Below are 22152 nucleotides of genomic sequence, written 5' to 3' on the forward strand. Positions count from 1 at the left end.
GTGCAAGCTTATTTGGCTAAAAGTAGCTGGGTAGAGGTACACCCAAGTCGTTCCTTTTCATAATCATTTTAAAAATAATATCAATAGCCAGCTTCTTCGATACTTGGACGGCCAGGGATTACTAAGCGACATACAATACGGGTTCCGCAAGGGTCGCTCGGCTGGTGATCTCTTGGCATACCTGATTCATCGTTGGGCTCAGGCAATTGAGTCAAAGGGAGAGGCATTGCTGTTAGTTTGGACATTGCGAAGGCCTTTGATCGGATTTGGCATAAAGCGCTGCTATCAAAGCTTCCATCATACGGCCTGCCCGAGAAATTATGTAAGTGGGTCACTAGTTTCTTAGCAGACAGAAGCATAAAGGTCGTAGTTGACTTTCTGCCGCGCACTGTAAAACTCTGGAACGAACTGTCACCAGCAGTATTTCCGGGCCTATACGACCTGCAAACCTTCAAGAAAAGAGCGTATTCCCTTTTAAAAGGCCGGCAACGCACCTGCAGCTCTTCTGATGTTGCGAGTGTCCGTGGGCGACGGTAGTTGCTTACCATCAGGTGACCCGTTTGCTCGTTTGCCCCCTTATTTAATAAAAAAAAAGTGTCCAGCTTTTATATTAGAAATCTATAAGTGGCAACATCGTAGTGTCATCCCTTTTTTCTAGATTGATTTGAAAGGGCTGACACTACGATGTTGCCACTTTTTAATTTCTTCACTTGAATGACAGACTATTCTTACAAAAAACACAATCACAGAAATAAAGATAAAACTGATAAACTAATATTGACGACAAAAAAACCTCATCACAATGCAAGCGCATCCACGATCACAACCAGAGAGTTGCCAAAACTGCTTTTAGTTTATAACATTCACCATGCATTCACCCATTGAGGTACTTTAAACTGGAGAGAGCCTTATATCGGTGTATAAGCGTCAAAAGCGTGTAATGTTATGTCCTACTTACTAGGACATAACAAAGGAGTCGGTTTGCATATTTCATGTAATAAAAGTGTTAATAAAGGTTTTAGTGAACATTTAATACTAGATATCAAGATGAGTTTTGTGGTTCCGCTAAATAATAAACCATAAGAATGGTCAAAGAATGCCTCAAACACGTGGATTTAACATTAAATACGTAAGTTTTGAACAACGTTTTTTGGGATTTTCAATCGGTATTTTTGTAAGCTAAAAGATAATTTATAAGTTTATTAATCCCTTATTCGTGCTATATAAGGCATTAGTGCTAAAAATGTCACATCAATTAATAATTTGGCTATAAAAATTGCATAGCTTTTTACGTGTGTTTACGGATTCTCATCACTTGAACTATAGTTAATCGATATCATGAACTGATTGACTTTCTTTCCTGTATCATAATGTGCTTCGAAATAATCGACAAATAGAAATATTCCAGAAAATCAACGCATACTACTTGTATGAAAATAAGCACAAAATGGCCACGCGATAACGGGCTAAGACTACATCTATACTATAATACTTTATCTATGCATTCACCCGTATTAGAGTCTGGCTAGCGAAAGATGAGACTGGCTTTTTATTCCAAAACTGATTATGGTAACACTGTCATTAACGTCAGTGTCACCTATAGCATCTGTTGTAATTATATAAATTTCGGACAATGTGCGGCTGGGCTTAATCGGCATAGTCTCTTCTAACAATTATTATATCTGACTTAAATAAACATTAAATAAGTTATTATTTATGTTATGAATTATTATTATTTTAATTTAAAAATATTTCCTGTTAATGCGGTGTTGCAATAATTAGTAAAATGAAAACTCGTATATCCAATACGTGACCTATAATATTATGTTAGATATTTTTTAAATTTACAAAACAATATTATGATTATTATGAATCGCCAGATGACAAAATGTTAAAAATTCATATCTGGTCATTGGGCCCACTGGGCCTAAAAACCTTGGGACGAATCACCAGGAGCCCGGAACGCACTCTGCTCATATATTTTGTATCTGACGTCCGGTCCGGATGAGTTGTCAGATACCGTCTATCGGATGGCAGAAATTTTTAATTGCGTTCCGGCAATCGGCAGTTCCGGCGTCAGATGACTCAGATGACGTCGATCGGATATCAGTTCAAATGTTTCTGACGCATAGACTTAAGAGCTCACCTGACTCTAAAAATCAAACATCGTCCTTCTCTCCTTACACTCACGCTCGTCTTTCATATGCCAGGTGAAAAAGGGCGGCGCGGAATCATCGCCGAGTTAGTTTTACTTGAATAAAAGACGAACTATAATGATTATGAAAAAAGTGTTTTGAGCAAATTTAGGTTTTATCAATACCTTTTTACATATTAAAAATATTAAAGAAAAGACAACAAACTTCGAAGATCCAAGCAAAAATGTGTCTAAAACAAGGTTTTTTGTAAAAAAGAAACTATCGAGCATTTTTTGAGTAATCGTGTTTTCGTCTTGAGCATTTAATCTTTATGAACTGAATTTACTTGTGTCAAAAAATCAGTTTTCTAGACCTTACAGATTTTGAGATCTAGGTTAAAGTATGTAGTCAAGTTAGCGTCATATGGGCTCTTAATATAATATACTATGTTCTGACGGATCGCGCTCTCTCTTACATTTTGTACTGAGCCGAGTGAGCTCGAACTCGCCGGAAGGAAATTTCGGATAGTGTGCGGTCCGGCCGACGTTCAAATGTTTCGTATCAGAAATTTCGGATAATGTGCGGCCGGGCTTAAGCCCCTCTAATGTTCTTAAGAGCTAAAAAAACCAATTGGTACCCGCCACAAGAATAAATTATAAAAGGAACAGTCAAGTTTTCTAATAATAATAATCTTTAAAAAAAATTGGCAGTAAAGAACTCTGTGGGGACGCCCTTGACTAAAATCCCTCCTCCAGTAGAATACAGGGGATGCCTAGGTATTAAGAATACAAGTACCATCCAGGAAGTTGATTCGTTATTTGGTCGAAATTCGAATGTGTCAATTCAATGTTAATTGTGATCTGTCAGCTGGGTTTGATGTAACGCGACCAAACTACTTAGGTCCCCGATTTGCATAGGAATCAACTTCTCTGATAGTACATAACAATATTATATAGTATCAATAGTCAATACTCAATACAAATTTACTAATAGTTGCCTGCAGTTTTAAAATAGCAATATGGTTTATTGACAAATGATTTATCTTAATTACAGTAAAATAGAACAAGCACGGTCTAACATTTCCTATTTTAATATTATGATTCGTGAATCGTGTTATTCGTGGCACACAAACTATTCTAATTTGTACTTATTGCATTATTAAAATAGGTAACATCAGAGAGGTATCGTAGGTACCTATGTACTACTACCTACGACTACTACCCTACCTATGTAGTTACTAATATTTTTTTTGTACAAGTTATAAAATAATTATAACTAGGTAGTAACTACATTTGACGACCTCTGTGGCTCAGTTGGTGGGTTGTTGGTAGCTCAAGCCGGGGGTCGCGGGTTCGAATTCCGCCAACGGAACAAAAAGTTTTCAAAGTTCCTGGGTCATGGTTGTGTATTGAATATGTGTATAATATAATAAAAATCTTAAATACTTATATCTTGTATATAAAAAAAAATATATCCACAGCCGAATATATAACCTCCTCGTTTCTTGGAAGTCGGTTAAAAATGGATTTTCAATTTTGTTAGTAACGCTAAAACTCGAAAACGGCTGCACGGATTGGGCTAATTTTAGTCTTAAAATATTCGTAGAAGTCCAGGGAAGGTTTTAAAGTGACACGAAGTTCACCGGGATAGCTAGTGTATAGTATAAAAGTATTAAGTATATTTCCGTTTTCTGGTACCCGTAACACAAGTCTTTCAGGTATGTATTAGCACGGGGCCAGACTGACGTGGTGTGAAGTGTCCATAGAAATATTACAAAGAGGAAATTGTAAAGTTTTTTTTTATTTATTACGGAACTCTGTGGCATTTGCTTATCTGACATACTATGTGGGTCCAAGGATGCACCAAATTCTTGCACATTGAGTTTATTACGAAAACGCATTGTTTGCGTGCAAATTACATTAAATTAAGATGGCTACGCGTTTATACTATGTATGGCTTCACTGTAGACTGTACGATGTTATTATAAAAGAAATCAATTAGTAAATGGTGGACCTCATATTACTTGGTACGACTATTTCAAGTCAGAGTAACAGGCTTACAAAACTGTTTTATGTTAAAACTAAAGCTGACTACTAAATAATTAACTCTACTAAATTATGTAGCTATGCCCCTTTATATCTAGTACTTATTTATCTGATAATAAATTGATTCACAGCAGATGGTGCCAGCCCTACCTAAATTATTATACCTAGGTGTCGCAGCCAACTGGTTAAAAAAGCCGTTCAATCAAACAGCTAGCCCTTTGACTGAACAAAGCCATTCAAAGACTCGAAAGTAAACAAAACACATGGAATCTCTTACCACATGTCTTGATTGCAATAAATACCTCGATTATTTACGTTTTCAATTATTTTTTCGAACAATCTGAAAAAATCGAATTTTCGTCATAGCTCAGGCGAAGAAAGAGACAGCGATACGATTCGACGTTTAAAAATAGAACTGTCTCTTTTATGTTTTTTTTTTATAAAATAAGCGGGCAAACGAGCAAACGGGTCACCTGATGGAAAGCAACTTCCGTCGCCCATGGACACTCGCAGCATCAGAAGAGCTGCAGGTGCGTTGCCGGCCTTTTAAAAGGGAATAGGGTAATAGGGGAGGGTAGGGATGGGAAGGGAAGGGAATAGGGGAGGGTAGGGAAAGAAATAGGGTAGGGGATTGGGCCTCCGGTAAACTCACTCACTCGGCGAAACACTGCGCAAGCTGCGCTGTTTCACGTCGGTTTTCTGTGAGAACGTGGTATTTTTCCGGTCGAGCCGGCCCATTCGTGCCGAAGCATGGCTCTCCCACGTATGTAAATGGTTTTTCGTATCTTTTGTTTCACTTATCTGTCAAATTTGTCAACGTCTGCAATTTTGAATTTGAAAATTGTTCGGAAGAGATTTTAGCCGGAAAATAGTATGGACGTAACATATAAGTAGAATATCATTGGTATACGTTATCGAATGGTATACAAATATTTATAAAAATTAATTAAAAAAAAAATCGACTTGAATATCCAACTTTGAAGGCGCATAACAAAAAAAATACAAATGCTATCAAGTTGTAATTTTGGGAACACTTATTTTTTACCGTGATTTATTTATTTTATTAACAAAATTTGCTAATCTTTGACCTTGTCATCATCCCTATTATTTGTTAAGTTATATTATCATGTCAATGTTACTTGTAAAGTCGTAAATCGTAATATGGCTAGACAAGTCGTAACTCCCATAAACCGACTAAATGACGTAGTTTCGCCATTTGCCTACGTATGTTAATATTTTGTTATCACTTTTCTAATGCAGGGAAAAATAAGCAAGTTTATTTACGGAGAGTGTGTAGTCGGCGTTATATTTAACGAGTCCGTTATACCAATGCAATGCGTTATAGGTACTTATCTCACATTGTTGTGATAACAACATCATACTTAAATATTGTCTGTTATCGATTGACGTCGCTTAATTATTGGACTAACTTGGAGCTGGAGACATCTTTAAGTAAATATAAATTATAATTAGAGTAAATAATAAATAGATTATAATACAGTAAGTCAGGCCAGTGTTATTCTAAATATGGATTTAAAGGTATTTTAATATTAAAAAGTCGTTTATTTTATCATTCGAAACCACATAAGAAAAAAAAAAGCCTAACAACATGGTTTTAAAATTGAAAATATAGAACTACATTTTCATAACTTGAGTAAGATTGTAGGTAAGCATTATTTCTGTATTTTCTAGGTAATTCTCAGTGTGTTCGCATGCAGCTGCTATTTTGCAGTATTAGCCTTGGACAATGGGTTGGCTCTGACGCCGCCCATGGGCTGGCTTACCTGGCAGAGATTCCGGTGTATCACCGATTGCAAGAAGTATCCAAATGAATGTATAAGGTAAGCCGAGGACAAAATTATCCTGAATTAAAAAAAAAATCGGCCATGTGCGATATTTTTTTATTCAGAAAGAGATACAACCTGGAGACCGACAGACGACAGACAGACAGACAACGAAGTCTTAGTAATAGGATCCCGTTTTCACCCTTTGGGTACGGAACCCTAAAAATAGCGGGCGTGTGCGATTTTCAATTATTTAACTTTTTAGCAGTAGGTACTTGTAATACGAGTACCCGTAAAATAATTTTATAAGACAGCGTGTTTCAAACTGTGGTTCATGACCCCCTGAGGGTTTCATTTCAAACAGAAAAGTTTGACGTGTCTACTGTCTGTGTGTTTGACGGTGGCTTCTAAGAGCCTTAATATTTTATATGGGCCATTTAAAAATATCGAATATATTTATTTTCCAGTGAAGCGCTAATAACTCGCACAGCTGATATCATGGTGAAGGAGGGCTATCTCCAGGCCGGCTACAACTACGTGGGCATCGACGACTGCTGGCTCGAGAGGGAGAGAGATGAACATGGCCTCCTGGTGCCAAACAAGGAGAGATTCCCGAATGGCATGAAAGCGATTGCTGATTATGTGTGTGCAATATACTTACTTACAGTATAATTTGTCTGCATAAAATCCATACTAATTCTATAGCTGCAAAAACGTGTTGGTTCGTTTGTGTAACTGTTTGTCAGTCCGTCCGTTTATAGCTCTTAACACTTAAACCACTGAACTGATTTAAATGAAATTTGGTATGTTGATACTCTGATTTGCGGAAAATAATATCTTTCGCCATAAACGCAACAAACCTGTAGGCAAGATGTTGCCTACTAGATGTAGTATAGTATGGTATCTATTTAACTCTCTTTAACAATTAATTTTTTTTATGAAATAAAGGGGGCAAATGAGCAAACGGGTCACCTGATGGAAAGCAACTTCCGTCGCCCATGGACACTCGCAGCATCAGAAGAGCTGCAAGTGCGTTGCCGGCCTTTTAAGAGGGAACAGGGAAAGGAATAGGGGAGGGTAGAGAAGGGAAGGGAAGAGAATAGGGGAGGATTGGGAAGGGAATAGGGTAGGGTGATTGGGCCTCCGGTAAACTCACTCACTCGGCGAAACACAGCGCAAGCGCTGTTTCACGCCGGTTTTCTGTGAGAACGTGGTATTACTCCGGTCGAGCCGGCCCATTCGTGCCGAAGCATGGCTCTCCCACGTATAAATTAACACGCATTACATGAATTTTAAACAATACCTGATCTTCACATTTCCAACTTACAACAAAATACAAAATATTATAATACATAATTAAATGTCTCTGAGTACCGCCGTACTCAGAGACATTTAATTATGATTAACCTTCAATTTTATGAAGAGTTTGACAGATAATGTGAGGTTTTTGTCAAAATTATACATGTAAGTAATTAATTTTCCACTATGAGTGCGGAAGTAAGTTAGCTGCATTCAAACCATTTTATTGCAGCTCCACAACAAAGGCATGAAGTTCGCGCTATACGAGGACTACGGAAACTTGACCTGCGCGGGCTACCCTGGTGTGCTTGGCCATGAGGAAGTAGACGTGGAGACCTTCGCCAACTGGGATGTGGACTATGTCAAGCTAGACGGCTGCTATGTGGAAACGGAGAAAATGGATACAAGTAAATTGGCGTGCTTTTTATCGTCTCAACATGTTAGACTAGGGCTAACTAGCTGTCCCGGAAAATGTTGTTTTGCCTGTTTTCCAAGTTTTCCTACTTTTCTCTTGAAGTTTTTTCTGATTTTTTTATAAACCTCACGGAGCCCGAGACCTTTCCAACGAATGCAAAATCGTGGAAATCGGTTCGTGTGTTGGTGTTATAGCGCCAGGAAGGAAAACCCGACTTATTTTTATATAATATTAGATTATAAGCGGAATAGTTTGTTTGTTTGTTTATTTGAACGCGCTAATCTCTGGAACTACTGGTCCGATTTGAAAAATTATTTCATTGTTAGATAGTCAATTTATCGAGGAAGGCTATAGGCTATATTTTATTACGCTAAGACTAGAGCGAAGAAATAGAGGAAAATGTGGAAAAAACGGGGGAAATTATTTGAAAGAGCTTATCTCACGAACTAGGTAACGAATTAATTATAACATTGGATATTATTTAAAAAATGTTGCGGTACCTAAGCGGTAGGTAAGCAGTGATTGCACTTTTAATGGTTTTTCATTCAAAGGGACTAGAATCACAGAATATATATTAGTAGTACCCTAGAATTAAAATACAATAATCTCACGAGGTCAATGACATTCACTTTAAAGAGTTTGAAGTAACTTACATCTCATTCTCACACTATAAATATTGTATCCATACTTCCATATCCATACTAATATTATAAATTCGCAAGTGTGTCTGTCTGTCTGTTCGTTTGTCTGTCTGTCTGTCTGTCTGTTACCTCTCCACGCCCAAACCGCTCAACCAATTTGGCTGAAATTTGGTGTGGGGATACTTTGAGTCCCGGGAAAGGACATAGGATACTTTTCGTCCTAGAAAAATGCACGGTCCCTGCGCGATAAACTATTTTCTGCGCAACGGAGTTGCGGGCGTCATCTGGTTTTCATATAAATGTATTGTAATAAAATTATTTACTGCAATACATTTATATGAAAATAAAATTATTATGTATCATTCTACCTAAGTTGTTAAGCGTTAACATTATGTTGTTTAATAAAAACATAAAGTTTGCTGAGATTTTAGAGTAACACTTGCATTTTATACTTTATATGTACTCCTGCAGTTGGACATACAATATTATGATTTCAGGTTACCCACAGTTTGGTAAATTGATGAACAAGACTGGACGGCCAATAGTCTACTCCTGCAGTTGGCCTGCATACCAGAAAAAAGTAAATCACTGTCGTTTAGAACAAAATACCGAATTATTACTTTAATATGATTAATTAAAAAATAAGTTCTGTTTACCTAGTTATAGTAGTATTTAAATTATTATTATCTGTGACTGTTATTCAAAATCAAAACAATGAATTAATGAGAACAATGAAGCACAACACTTCAAATTGAGTATGGAATTCCGAGTCACATATTTTCATGCTTAAGAGAGTGTTTTTCAACCTGTGAGTCGCGACCCCCCGGGGGCTCGCGCAAGCGAAATAGTTTTTCATACCAAGGGGGGTTGCATCATCACAAAGGTTGAAAAACACTGCTTTAGACTACAGAAATAATATCTCCTTTCAGCCCGATTATGCCTCAATCGCCAAGCACTGCAATCTCTGGCGGAACTACGATGACATCCAGGACTCCTGGGGGTCTCTCACCAACATTATGAATTGGTTTGGAGATAACCAGGCTGACTTCGCACACTACGCTGGCCCAGGACGATGGAATGATCCAGATATGGTGAGGTTTTCACGCTGGTTTTCTACGAGACTATGTATTTAATCCCTACTCGATTTTTGCCGATATAATATTGTATAGATGGATAAGTAAATTTAACTCGATTATATAAATTTCAGCTCATCATTGGCAATTTTGGTCTATCCCTGGACCAAGCAAGAGTGCAGATGGCTATTTGGTCTATCTTGGCAGCACCATTACTAGTTAGTGTGGATTTGGCCACCATTAGACCAGAATTTAAGGAGATACTACTGAACAAAGAGATCATTGCTATCGACCAAGACGTTATGGGTAAACAAGGCCTCAGGGTGTGGAGGGAAAAGAACATTGAGGTACTAATTCGACTTTAATATAATTATTTTCACTATCGTAAAGACCAAGGTAATAATTAGTAAGTAAAATCATAAAATAATTCAATTAATTTCCTAATCTCTCAAAAATTAATTCCCAGACGTCATTCGTTAAAATATTTTAATTGCATAATCAACTAAGTAATTGCCTATTTCTTTTTACTATCTACGTAGAAATATTAAATAATAATAATTCGTTTTTATTATTCGTAGATAATAATAATATTATACTTATCATCAAAAATGTAATAAAATTATATGAATGTTTTATTTTTGAATGTATATTTTTATAATATTATGTTACACGTGCTTGTTATAAAAAAGCATACTCACAAAAAATTAAATTATTTTCATAGGATGTTCACTCCTTGATTTATTTGTGTTAATAAAATCTTCATCACCTTTGGTAAGTACCTACCATCGAGGAAGTTGATTCCTATGCAAATGACAGACCAACGTTATTTGTAAAACGTAGGTAGTGATTATATTCTCTTTGGTTATTTGGTCGAATATGTCAATTCAATGTTAATTGCTTTAGTTATTGTTCCGAGGTTAATTGTGATCTGTCAGCTGGGTTTGACGTAACGCAACCAAACTACTTAGGTCCCCGATTTGCATAGGAATCAACTTCTCTGATAGTACATCTTCTTAATATATATATTTCTTGTGTGCGTGTGTATGTGACTGAACTCCTCCTAAACGACTGGACCAATTTTGATGAAATTTTTTGTGTGTGTTCGTGGAGATTCGAGAATGGTTTAGATTTACAGTTTGGTCTACTGGAAAATGTTTTTTCAATTAATTTCTTATTTATAAGGAGTTGTTGATTTTGGAATGTTTTACATTAGATCCGGCGGACGGCGCTATCATCGCATTCAATATTATTCTATTTCAATTTTAGTTTGTCCTGACAGATGGTGCTACGATTAATTTGAAAAAAAAAATTGTTATTCAATTCATGTGCTGATTAAAATATTAAATAAATAACACATAGGCTACAATTTTAACCGACTTTCAAAATGGGGGAGGTGTTATGTTCGTTTTCTTATATTCAACGATTACTCCGCCGTTTGTTAACCGATTTTCAAAATTTTTCTTTTGGTATATAGGCTATCATCCCAATTTGGTATTATATTCAGAAAAGTGGTGATCTGATGAAGGATCCATAAGTAATCGAGGGAACTCCTCAAAACTTATAGGGAAACATATGGTGACTTCGGTTTCGTGAGAAGTATTCTAAGCATAATATGCTACCAACAAGTAAGATTTTGCACCGAGATATACCTGGTATACCGTGGTTCGGAAGGTGCTGAGAGAATTCCTGATTCTTTATAGATACAAGTTTGGGAGTTTCGGCGTTGTTTTAAGAACAGAAAGCATATGCTACTCACGGACGTAAAAAAAATACGGACTGATCGCCATTAAGAAATGAGTGAAGCACCCTTAATAAGCCCAGGCGATCATATGTACACATCTTGCACAAACACTCGCACTGTAATAAGCCGATCGTACCGCCATTACGCAATTAGACTGCATCGCGGTGACACGTCTTTGTCATTCATAAATAAAAATAAATATGCCATCTTGTGTTGTAAAATGGTGCAAGAACAATACAACCTTACACAAAAAACATCAAGGAATAATATTTCATAGGTAATATAACATATTTTTAAAGTATTTTGATAAAATAATGTAAATATTAATTCAACTTCAACAGGTCAGTAATGTCCATAACAAAGTGGGGAAATTTTCCCCAAACCGGGAAAATTTTTAAATTATTTTTAAATAATCAAATAATTAATTTTATTGTCTTTTATTAGTGTCATGTAAGTATTTAGCATACTATTGACCAGTAATTAGGCAGGAATACAATAATAGGGGTGTAGACAGTAAACGAAATCTAATACAAATTATTGTTTTTTTGAGAGTTTGTATTATAGAATTACCGAAAATGGACATATTTTACTTAATAACTTTATAATATTTTTTATATTTAATAAGTGATTTTTTAAATTGAAATAAGAGTGTATTTATTTTTATACATATTTTTAGGTGTAACAAAATACTTATGTACTATCAGAGAAGTTGATTCCTATGCAAATCGGGGACATAAGTAGTTTGGTTGCGTTACGTCAAACCCAGCCGACAGATCACAATTAACATTGAATTGACATAAGTATTCGACCAAATAACGTTGGTCTGTCAATTGCATAGGAATCAACTTCCTTGATGGTACATCTGTAAAATAAATATATTTCCTAAAAATAGTCTACACCCCTATTAATTTCTTAATTTACAAAAGTGGATATAATTGTTGTTTGACGACCTCTGTGGCTCAGTGGGTGGGCTGTCGGTAGCTCAAGCCGGGGGTCGCGGGTTCGAATCCTGCCGACGGAACAAAAAGTTTTCAAAGTTCCTGGGTCATGAGTGTGTATTAAATATGTGTATCATATAATAAAAATCTTAAATATATATATAGTATAACAGTATTAAATATATTTCCGTTGTCTGGTACCCGTAACACAAGTCCTTCAGGTACATAGCACGGGGTCAGACTGACGTGGTGTGAAGCGTCCATAGATAAAATTGTTGTCTTAGATTTCCTTCAGTAGTAGGGGAGGGAAGGTGCTATTGGTGTAGTCACCCGAGCGTCATTGAGACCTAGTAGGAATGAAAATATTGAATGGACCTCTGGACCAGGAATAAATTTAACACCATGTTAGGTGATTTGATTTGACGTTAGCGCATGGTAGAACTCTCGATAGCTCTAACAGGCCGTTAATTGATTTAACAAGCCATTATTTATTTAACATTACTTCATTGTTTGATGAAACGGGTTACGGGACTTAAGTATCTTATATCTTTTCGTATACAGGTTTCTTATATAGGTTTCGGGGGCGATAAATCTGTCTAGCTAGGAATTATTTTTAGAAAATGTCATTTTATTCGTGTTTTATCGAATACCGAGCAAAGCTCGGTCAAATAGCTAGTAATAATTTTATTATTGTAAATGTTTGTACATAATCATTATTACTAATAATGTTATGTAAATAATGTACTTCTCTGTACGTAATATGTGTTTTTTTTCTATGTATAGTGTCATAAAAATAATATTTTCATTATGACATCTTTAACAACCGCTTACATTTCTGAAGCGAAAAAAACATAAAAATATGTATAAGTATAAAAATACATTTAACTTGTCTGAGTTTACAAAAAAAAGTAGGGAAATTTTACAAATTTATGATTTATATGGCAACCCTCATATCACGCACACGTCCTACACGGGCGGCCATAACTAGGCTTCACTCGTGATTAGAGAAGGTTACGTCCGTACTTTTTTTACGTCCGTGATGCTACTATGCAAATTACATTCTTCATCATCATCATCATCACTACCATATTATACCATTTCATAGTCTTTTAGATCGAGACTCGAGTTTGTCAAGCGATAATTAAAAAAAATCTATATCTACCTAATATTATAAACCTGAAGAGTATGTTTGCTTGAACGCGTCAATCTCAGAAACTACAGGTCCGATTTAAAAACTTATCTCAGTGTTAGATAGATCATTTATCGAGTAAGACTCATCATTTATCGAGAAGGTTATATTATATTATTACTCTAAGACTAATACGACAGAAGAAACTCAGGAAAATGTGGGAAAAACGGGGGAAATATTTTTTATGGGAAAATGTACCTACGGATTCTGTAAAATTTCTAATTTACGCGGGCGAAGCCGCGCGGGACATCTAGTAATATTGTATTTTTTATTATTGAAAAAATTATCTTTACAGATTTGGACTCGCGAGCTTTTTGATGGGTCGTACGCGATCGCATTTGTGAATCAAAGGGATGATGGCGCCCCGCACTCAGTAAGCGTTACATTCAATGACATGAAAATAGAGAAACAGGGCTACAAAGTTCATGTAAGTAAATACTGGTCACTGTGTGATTGCTGTTGATATTACAAGGTTAAGTTGGGACAAAGTAGTAAACTATCAATTTTGCCATAAAATACCTTAAGAGGATACACCAGGGGCTAGAGAAATGAATAAAAAGTACGTGTAATATCTATAGCTGTCTCCCTTACCTCAAGCCTATACCGCAGAACGCGATAGAGACAACTGCAGAAAATCCAAAAAATCAACGATTCGTTGTCCCCTGATTCCTTCTCCAAAACTTAACCGATTTAAGTACTTTTTTCACTAAGGATTAAAGAAAGGCTTGAGCTGTGTTCCTATGTTTTGCTTTTTTTTGTATAATCTAGCCAAATCTGTTTTCTGGACGTTTAAGCACAGCGGAAAATCTGGCCATTTTTTTGGGTTTTGGAACGTTCATATCTTATTTAATAATTAAATTATGAAAAAAAAGAAAACATAGGGACATTTTATTAGTGGCCGTAGATATTCAGGAAAAAAATTATAACTTTACGAGCATTATCCAGGGAGGAAACAGGGGACAACGTTTGTATGGAAAAAAGGGCGGTGTGGACTCCTCTTAATATAAGAGCTATGCGACGCGACCTCTTTGAGGAGCTAAGCCCAAAAATGTTTCTGAATAACAAAAAAAGTTTGCAAATGGGTTTATCAAAGTCTGTAATATTATACATATTTAAATCTTTTATCTTCATAATATCCGGCAATTTAATTTTAACCACAATTATTATGCATCAAACTATAGTTAAACTTTTATATTTTTAGGATCTGTATAAAGAAGAAGAGAATAGGTATATTGGACCTAAGGAGAAATTCGAGACAAGAATAAACCCTTCGGGCGTAAAGTTCTACAAATTTACCCCCAATAGATTGCGAGCTGTTGAAATAGTTTAATCCAATGTTTTTCAAACTGTCTGAAAAGTTTTTGTTTTATTTAAGTAACTAAGTATATAGGGTATAAATATTAAATCTTAGTATCTTCTGTATCAATCAATCTTAGTATCAACGTTCAGAAATATTTTTGTACAAAAAATTACTCTGAATAAAAAATATTATTTTGATTTTGATTTGATTCTGATTTTGAAATATGTATAGGATTTAGATACTTTAAGAGGGCGACTAATCCCAAAAATCAAACATCGTCCTTCTCTCTTCACACTCACGCCCGTCTTTCATATGCCAGGTGAAAAAGAACGACGGATTCATCGCCAAATTAGTTTTTTCTCAATAACTCGATAAATATACAACATTTTAAAAATCCGCTAGGTCGATCTCTCAATGATAGAATTTTATACAATGTGTTGAAATATTAACTTAGTTCAATGCACGGTTATGGCAATAAATGAAAAATTCGTGAAAATTAGATGCATCTTTGTGATTTTTTTCTATCGAGAAAATTTTAAGATATCGTGTTTTTGCTCAGATCGAATTCTCGGAAATATAATGTAGTATCTAATTTTAGAAAATGAAACAATTCGGGGCTTATTTTCAAGTATAAAAATGAATTACAAAATCGACACTTTAGGGTTAGTCGCCCCCTTAAGTCCCTGGCTGGAATGATATTATATACTATATTCCTAGTAATATTATGACAGTTTTTATTACGTTTCACGATATTTAATCGAAAAAATATTATCATCCAATAGTCACAACTCACATCTAGTACTTATTTTAAATTTAAAGGAGGCGTGTAAAAGAAGTTGAAAAAGTTTCGTGTAATCACAGAATATATAATAGTACTCCGGTATAATTAAGTACCTACTAGCTATTTGACCGAGCTCCGCTCGGTATTCGATAACACACGAATAAAATGACATTTTCTAAAAATGATTCCTAGCTAGATCGATTTATCGCCTCCAAAACCCCCTATAGGCTAAGTTTCATGAAAATCGTTGGAGCCGATTCCGAGATTCCAATTATATGACGCATTTAAGAGGATACACCAGGGGCTAGAGAAATGAATAAAAAGTACATGTAATATCTATAGCTGTCTATCTCCCTTACCTCAAGCCTATACTGCAGAATGCGATAGAGACAACTGCAGAAAATCCATAAAATCAACGATTCGTTGTCCCCTGATTCCTTCTCCAAAACTTAACCGATTTAAGTACTTTCACTAAAGATTAAAGAAAGTCTTGAGCTGTGTTCCTATGTTTTGATTTTTTTGTATAATCTAGCCAAATCTGTTTCTGGACGTTTGAATACAGCAGAAAATCTGGCCATTTTTTTTGGTTTTTGAACGTTTAGGTATATCTTATTTAATAATTAAATTATGAAAAAAGTGAAAACATAGGGACATTGTATTAGTGGCCGTAGATATTCAGGAAAAAATTATAACTCTACTAGCATTATCCAGGGAGGAAACAGGGGACAACGTTTATTTGGAAAAAAGGGCGGTGTGGACTCCTCTTAAGTAATTATTAAAATTGGTAAGTAAGGTTTTTGCACGGTTTTTGTAAGTTTAATGAAGAAAATAAAGTCATTCTCATTTAAATAATTATCTGCTTTTATTTCTTATTTTATAAAAGCAAAGCCCCGGACAAATGCGGTCTACCAAATTAAAGGACGGTAGATTCGCGCGCAATAAATATACATAAAAATGGAAACGGGTTTGTCCACTAGAACAAGTGGCACAACTTTCTGACCGCTTGTTGACCGTTAGTGAAAGTTTATGACTTCGGAATTTGGAGTATGCGCAAGGTAATCACTGATCGATAGCGTGGATCGTATAGTAGCACCCGATTTGAATCATCCAAAAAAGCGCAACACAACGTAACGACACAATATTGATATAGGTAATTTTCATCATCCGTGTGATGCAATAAACCTTATATTTTATAATTTACTAGCTGTTGCCCGCGACTTCGTCCGCGTTAGCATAATAGATCACATCCCAAGTATTATTTATTGTACAAAAATATTCAATATACAGAATTGACTTTCCTACGATTTTATTATATATAGTTGTTCCGCGCGGCTTCGCTTGCGTAATTTGGGAATTTCACGCAACCGTATATTTTGCAGCAAAAAATAGCCTATGTCCCTTCACGTGGTCTATTCTTCATGTTTGCCAAATAACATAAAAATTGCTCCAGTAATTCATAAGATAATAAGCAATTCCATATAATTTCCCCCGTTTTTTTCCCACATTTTCATCTATTTCTTCGCTCTTATTAGTCTTAGCATGATTAAATATAGCCTATAGCCTTCCTCGACAAATGGGCTATCTAACACTGAAATATTTTTTTAAATTGGACCAGTAGTTCCTGAGATTAGCGCGTTCAAATAAGCCCTTTCAAATAATTTCACCCCGTTTTTTCCACATTTTCCTCTATTTCTTCGCTCCTATTATACTTAGCGTGATAAAATATAGCCTATAGCCTTCCTCGATAAATGGGCTATCCAACAGTAAAATAATTTTTCAAATCGGACCAGTAGTTCCTGAAAATAAATAAATAAAAAATGTTTTATTTCTGAGTAAATTTGAATCAATTTTTTTCAGAATCGAAAGCCTACCATCTGATGCCTACCACCGGTTCGGGAACCACCCCGGCGAGAAGAACCGGCGTAAGAAACTCGAACGGGTTCCACTTTTTACAAAAAAAGTGAGAGAAAAATTATTCTTTTAAAATAAAGTTTACAATTTTGTAACTTAATATTATATACAATGTCAACATACATAATTGTAAGTCATAATATAATAATGTAGAAGTAGCCTTGCAAGAAGCCATCCTACTCCCAAGATGTGCCATCTTCTATGAAATCATTGACCTTATAATATAGTATGCTTTGGCACACAAACGCATGAGATTAGCGCGTTCAAACAAACAAACTCTTCCCAATTATAATATAATTATAATTATAATATTATAATATTAAATAGTATAGATAAATAAAATCAGCCAAGTGCGAGTCGGACTCACGCACGAAAGGTTTCGTACCGATACAGAGCAAAAATAGCCTAAAAATTGTGTTTCTTGTATGGGATCCCCCTATCCCCCCTTAAATTTTTATGTTATTTTAATATTATTATTAAATATTATAGTACACGTATAACAAAAGAATGTGTGAAAAATTCAAGTGCCTACCTCTTATTATTAGTGATATAAGTAGAGCGAAAAAGGTCGAAAAAATCACGTTTGTTATATGGGATCCCCCTTAAATATTCATTTTATTTTGTTTTCAGTATTAATTGTTGTTATAGCGGTAACAGATATACACAATCAATGAAAATTTCAGAAGGCTGTGTCTCAAGACAGTGTACAGCTAGCGGTTCTTGAGAGACAGACAGACAACGAAGTCTTAGTAATAGGGTCCCGTTTTTACCCTTTGGGTACGGAACCCTAAAAACTGTCGCATTTACTTGCACATTTAAGTGTGGGTAACGTAACAGCAGTAGATCGGTCATCTTGGCGTTCATTGAGAGAGGCCTATGTCCAGCTGCAGTGCACGACTATAGGCTGATAATATGATGATGATGACACCACGGATGACACTTGTTAATATTTTTCAAGGCTGTAACGTAATCCATTCAAGTGATGAGCAAAAGAAATTATTGCTAAATGCAAAAACCAGACAAATACGTCACTGTCAATTGTCAAAAACAAGTGAAATTGTGTCAAGCAAAGAGAATATGTGTCATTGTCAACTTTTGAGGTTATCTTGTTATCTACTCATCTGAATTAACTTTTTTGGGAATAACTGTAACAGAATAATGTAGATACGAATAAGTATTTATATTTAAAAATATTTCGTTAATTTGCGTGAATCCATAACAGTTGTCATTCAAACCGATACAATAGTAATTGATATCAATCCACGTAAGAAAAGAAAGTTACCAGTTAGGTTACTCGTTCCGCTTTAGGTCAATGGTACGATCGTTGCGTGCCGGTTACGTTAAGGTCTGACGTTGCCTTCGGACGAGCAAGTAGTTAGTATTAGCAGTCGAGTCATCGTGCCGCCAGTCGCCGCGCGCTCCCCGACTGACTGAGTTTTGATTTAGACGGTGGCCAGTACAGTTGTTTAACGGGGAATATTCGTGTGCACGTTAATCGTGAAAGTTAACAATGGTCAACAAAGCTGAAAATGTGGGCATACTTGCTATGGAATTGTATTTCCCGTCGCAGTATGTGGATCAAACGGAACTGGAAAAATTCGATGAAGTCGGCGCCGGTAAATATACGATCGGCCTGGGTCAGACGAAAATGGGCTTCTGCTCCGATCGGGAAGACATAAACTCTCTCTGCCTCACTGTCGTCCACAGGCTCCTGGAGAAGAATAACATAAACCCCCATGACATTGGCCGGCTCGAAGTTGGGACAGAAACAATCATAGACAAGAGTAAAAGTGTTAAGACTTTTCTTATGACCCTATTCGCTAAGGCCGGTGCCACAGACATAGAAGGTATTGACACAACAAATGCATGCTACGGAGGTACTGCTGCATTATTCAATGCCATAAATTGGTTGGAGTCCTCGTCCTGGGATGGTAGAAAAGCAATTGTGGTAGCTGGAGATATCGCCGTGTACGGAAAGGGACCAGCTCGACCGACGGGTGGTGCCGGAGCAGTGGCTATGTTGATCGGTCCAGATGCACCACTAGTTTTTGATTGTGGCGTTAGGGCATCATATATGACCCACGCATATGATTTCTACAAGCCAGATTTGTCCTCTGAATTTCCATTCGTGGATGGGAAGCTCTCTATTCAGTGCTACCTCAGTGCATTAGATAATTGCTACAATTTATTCTGTAAGAAAATGAGAAAAATCAATCCCAACTTTAAGGGTCTGCTGAGCTTAGATGGAATGTTGTTCCACTCGCCCTACTGTAAGCTGGTGCAGAAATCTTTAGCTAGAGTTACATTTAATGACTTTTTAAATTCCTCCTCCGATGAGAAAAAGAAGAAGTTCCCAGGGCTATCGCAATTCGACAAGCACAAGAGAGAGGACACATACTTTGATAGAGATGTGGAAAAAGCATTCATGACCTACAGTAAAGATTTGTTCGAAGAAAAAACAAAGCCATCACTATTCATAGCCACAAATGTTGGAAACATGTACACTCCTTCACTGTATGGGGGTCTTGTTTCATATCTAGTGAGCAAATCAGCAGACCAACTGGCTGGAAAGAAGTTTGGCCTATTTTCTTATGGATCTGGCCTAGCTTCAACCATGTACTCCATAAACATTTCCAAAGATGCGAGTGCAGGTTCAAAATTGGCAAAACTCATCAACTCATTGAAAGATTGTGTTGCCATGCTGGACAAGAGGAAATGCGCTAGGCCTGAAGATTTTTCAAAACAAATGCAAGTGAGGACGGAGAATTATCACACGGCACCCTACTCCCCCAGTGGCTCAATAGATGTGTTGTTCCCAGGAACATACTACCTTACCAAAATTGATGAACAAAGAAGACGCTTCTATGAAAGAAGAATGTGAGGCTATAGTTTTCCGTCCTTATTGTTAGTGTACATGGGGCACGAGGCACGGACATTATAGAGGCCCTGAAGTGGCAACATAATTATTTATGCTAGAAGTGACAATTTTATTGTTTTGTGTATTAATTTCATGTTCATATTGTTAAACATACATAAAAGAGCTTTTAATTATCTTGCCCACGGGCCTTTTATAGTAAAAATGCCCCTGGCTTATTTTTTAATTAGTCAATGATGGTGTAGGAGGTTGCATGTATATTGTATGCTCTTAAAACGGGTTTTGTGTTGTCTTGTAGCTTAGGTATGGTTTATTAGCATTTATTTCTTATGGTGTTTAATTTATTAAAAAGTGACTATCTGATGGTAGGTAAATATAAATACCAAGGTGCAATACAATTATTTATATAAAAAATATTATAAGGTGAAAAGTTAATGGCTTGAAGCAACATGTTATTTATTTAAAAAATAAAAAATGAAGTGTATAAAGTATTTTGTATACAAATTATTTTATTTTATTCACTACTCTTACACAGTCATGACCACAGATTTTAGAAGTAATCCTGTTCTGAGGTCATGACACATGAGGCATGACTATTACAAAAATAAGTAGTAATAAAAAAAGATATTTATTAACCAGCTTCCAAAAAGGAGGAGGTTATGTTCGTCTGTTTATATTTTTTTTCATTTTCATGTGGTATTTTGTATACTTACTGATGTTTTACAATTGGACATTATATTTTATTTGCACATTTAAACCAAAAATATATTGTTGTAAACTCAATAAGACTTAATTTATTGAAATGAATTATTAAAAAGCACTTGTATGCATAGAATTTTTTGTTTTACTTTTAAATGTTGATTAATACATTATTTTAATTATAATAGTATGGTAAAAATTCTTATAATAATTAAACCCCACAACTAGTATCATAAAATCCGAAAATTTAGCAAATCAGAATGTAAATGCAAGCCCTCGCTACTATATGTCATATGTGCAATGTGTGCAATGCACACGGGCGCCATCCTCTAGGTTTTTGTACAATAATTGATGTTTCTAGTGTTACAACTCCAATTTTTAGGTTTTAGAGCTTGCAAATATTATAAAATATACACGTCTTATAAAACACACCCCTTCTGTCACAGTCGGTTAAAAATCTAGATTTAAAATCATTTAAACCATGTTTGCCATGGCTGGTTGGCCAAGTGTGGTAAACATAATGTCGGCTGTACACTCTCGCCGAGACACAGCGAGGCGGCCCGAGTGCGAGAGTGTAAATGGGTGCGCTCGCCTCGTCTCGCCTGTCTCGGACCCTCTCGGTCCGGTGTCGGTATTTTGCGCCCGAGACAAAGGGTCTCGCGAGGAAAGCGAGCTCGCATTACTGTACACCCTCGCGTTTTTCACTACTAGTCGCGCCGCTAGACAGTGCAGAACAGAAAAATAACAATAATAAACGTCATTATCAGTCATTATCTGTGAAAAATAAAATTAAATATGATTATAGATCTTTGGATTACAATGGTATCTTTCGATGCATGGTGAATGGTGATTAATGATCATTGATCGTAGATACGTTTTCGCCAATGTCACGATTAAGCCAGTCTGAGATCAGCTGAGTCCCAGAGACAAGAGTTGAAAAAACATGATAAAGTAAACAGTGTTTTCTTATGTAATATGATTTTTATTTTGTATTTTATGGTGTGCAATAAAGTGTTATTGTATTGTACGCAGGAGTAATTTTATAGTGCCCAAGTGTGTGCGCAGCACACAAGAGCACTCTCTATTCCTTTACTCTCATAACCCAGTGGGACGGAAGACCGACACGACTGGTGAGAGATTAGGCGCAGGACCGACTTTTTACATGCCCATCCGACGCATGGATCATCTTACTTGTCCGACAATCAGGTGATCAGCCTGCATTGTCCTAACCAAACTTGGAAATAACAAGTTTCCAACGCGGGAATCGAACCCACGACCTTCGAGTCAAGAGCCGCGCTCTATACCACTAGACCACGGAGGCGTCTA

The 22152-nt window shown here is 36.1% G+C and overlaps 2 protein-coding genes across 3 annotated transcripts; both read left to right on the forward strand.

Annotated features, from left to right (window-relative positions):
• The first annotated feature begins 5568 nt into the window (after positions 1-5568).
• Positions 5569-14610, forward strand: LOC121737077 (alpha-N-acetylgalactosaminidase-like). 2 transcript variants are annotated; one of them, XM_042128623.1, is made up of 9 exons: positions 5569-5632; positions 5873-6021; positions 6432-6606; positions 7496-7670; positions 8817-8899; positions 9249-9410; positions 9527-9739; positions 13556-13687; positions 14462-14610. In XM_042128623.1, exons 2-9 carry the CDS (start codon positions 5951-5953, stop codon positions 14588-14590), a joined length of 1140 nt encoding a protein of 379 aa, XP_041984557.1. In that variant the 5' UTR covers positions 5569-5632; positions 5873-5950; the 3' UTR covers positions 14591-14610. The 2 variants fall into 2 exon arrangements, with proteins under 2 accessions (XP_041984557.1, XP_041984556.1); XM_042128622.1 differs by lacking the exon at positions 5569-5632 and adding an exon at positions 5650-5719.
• Positions 14611-18379: 3769 nt separating this feature from the next.
• On the forward strand, positions 18380-20495 carry LOC121737252 (hydroxymethylglutaryl-CoA synthase 1). Its single transcript, XM_042128868.1, has one exon. It carries the CDS (start codon positions 18763-18765, stop codon positions 20131-20133), a length of 1371 nt encoding a protein of 456 aa, XP_041984802.1. The 5' UTR covers positions 18380-18762; the 3' UTR covers positions 20134-20495.
• Positions 20496-22152: the final 1657 nt, after the last annotated feature.

Source organism: Aricia agestis, chromosome 20, assembly GCF_905147365.1.
Source record: "Aricia agestis chromosome 20, ilAriAges1.1, whole genome shotgun sequence".
NCBI classification, from domain to species: Eukaryota; Metazoa; Arthropoda; class Insecta; order Lepidoptera; family Lycaenidae; genus Aricia; species Aricia agestis.

Excerpts from the sequence above, each read along its gene's own strand:
- LOC121737252 (XM_042128868.1), top strand. The coding sequence starts at position 18,763 with ATGGTCAACAAAGCTGAAAATGTGGGCATACTTGCTATGGAATTGTAT.
- LOC121737077 (XM_042128622.1), top strand. Across the intron at positions 7,671-8,816 it reads AACGGAGAAAATGGATACAA|GTTACCCACAGTTTGGTAAA; the intron begins GTAAATTGGCGT and ends TTATGATTTCAG. Across the intron at positions 9,740-13,555 it reads GGAGGGAAAAGAACATTGAG|ATTTGGACTCGCGAGCTTTT; the intron begins GTACTAATTCGA and ends TTATCTTTACAG.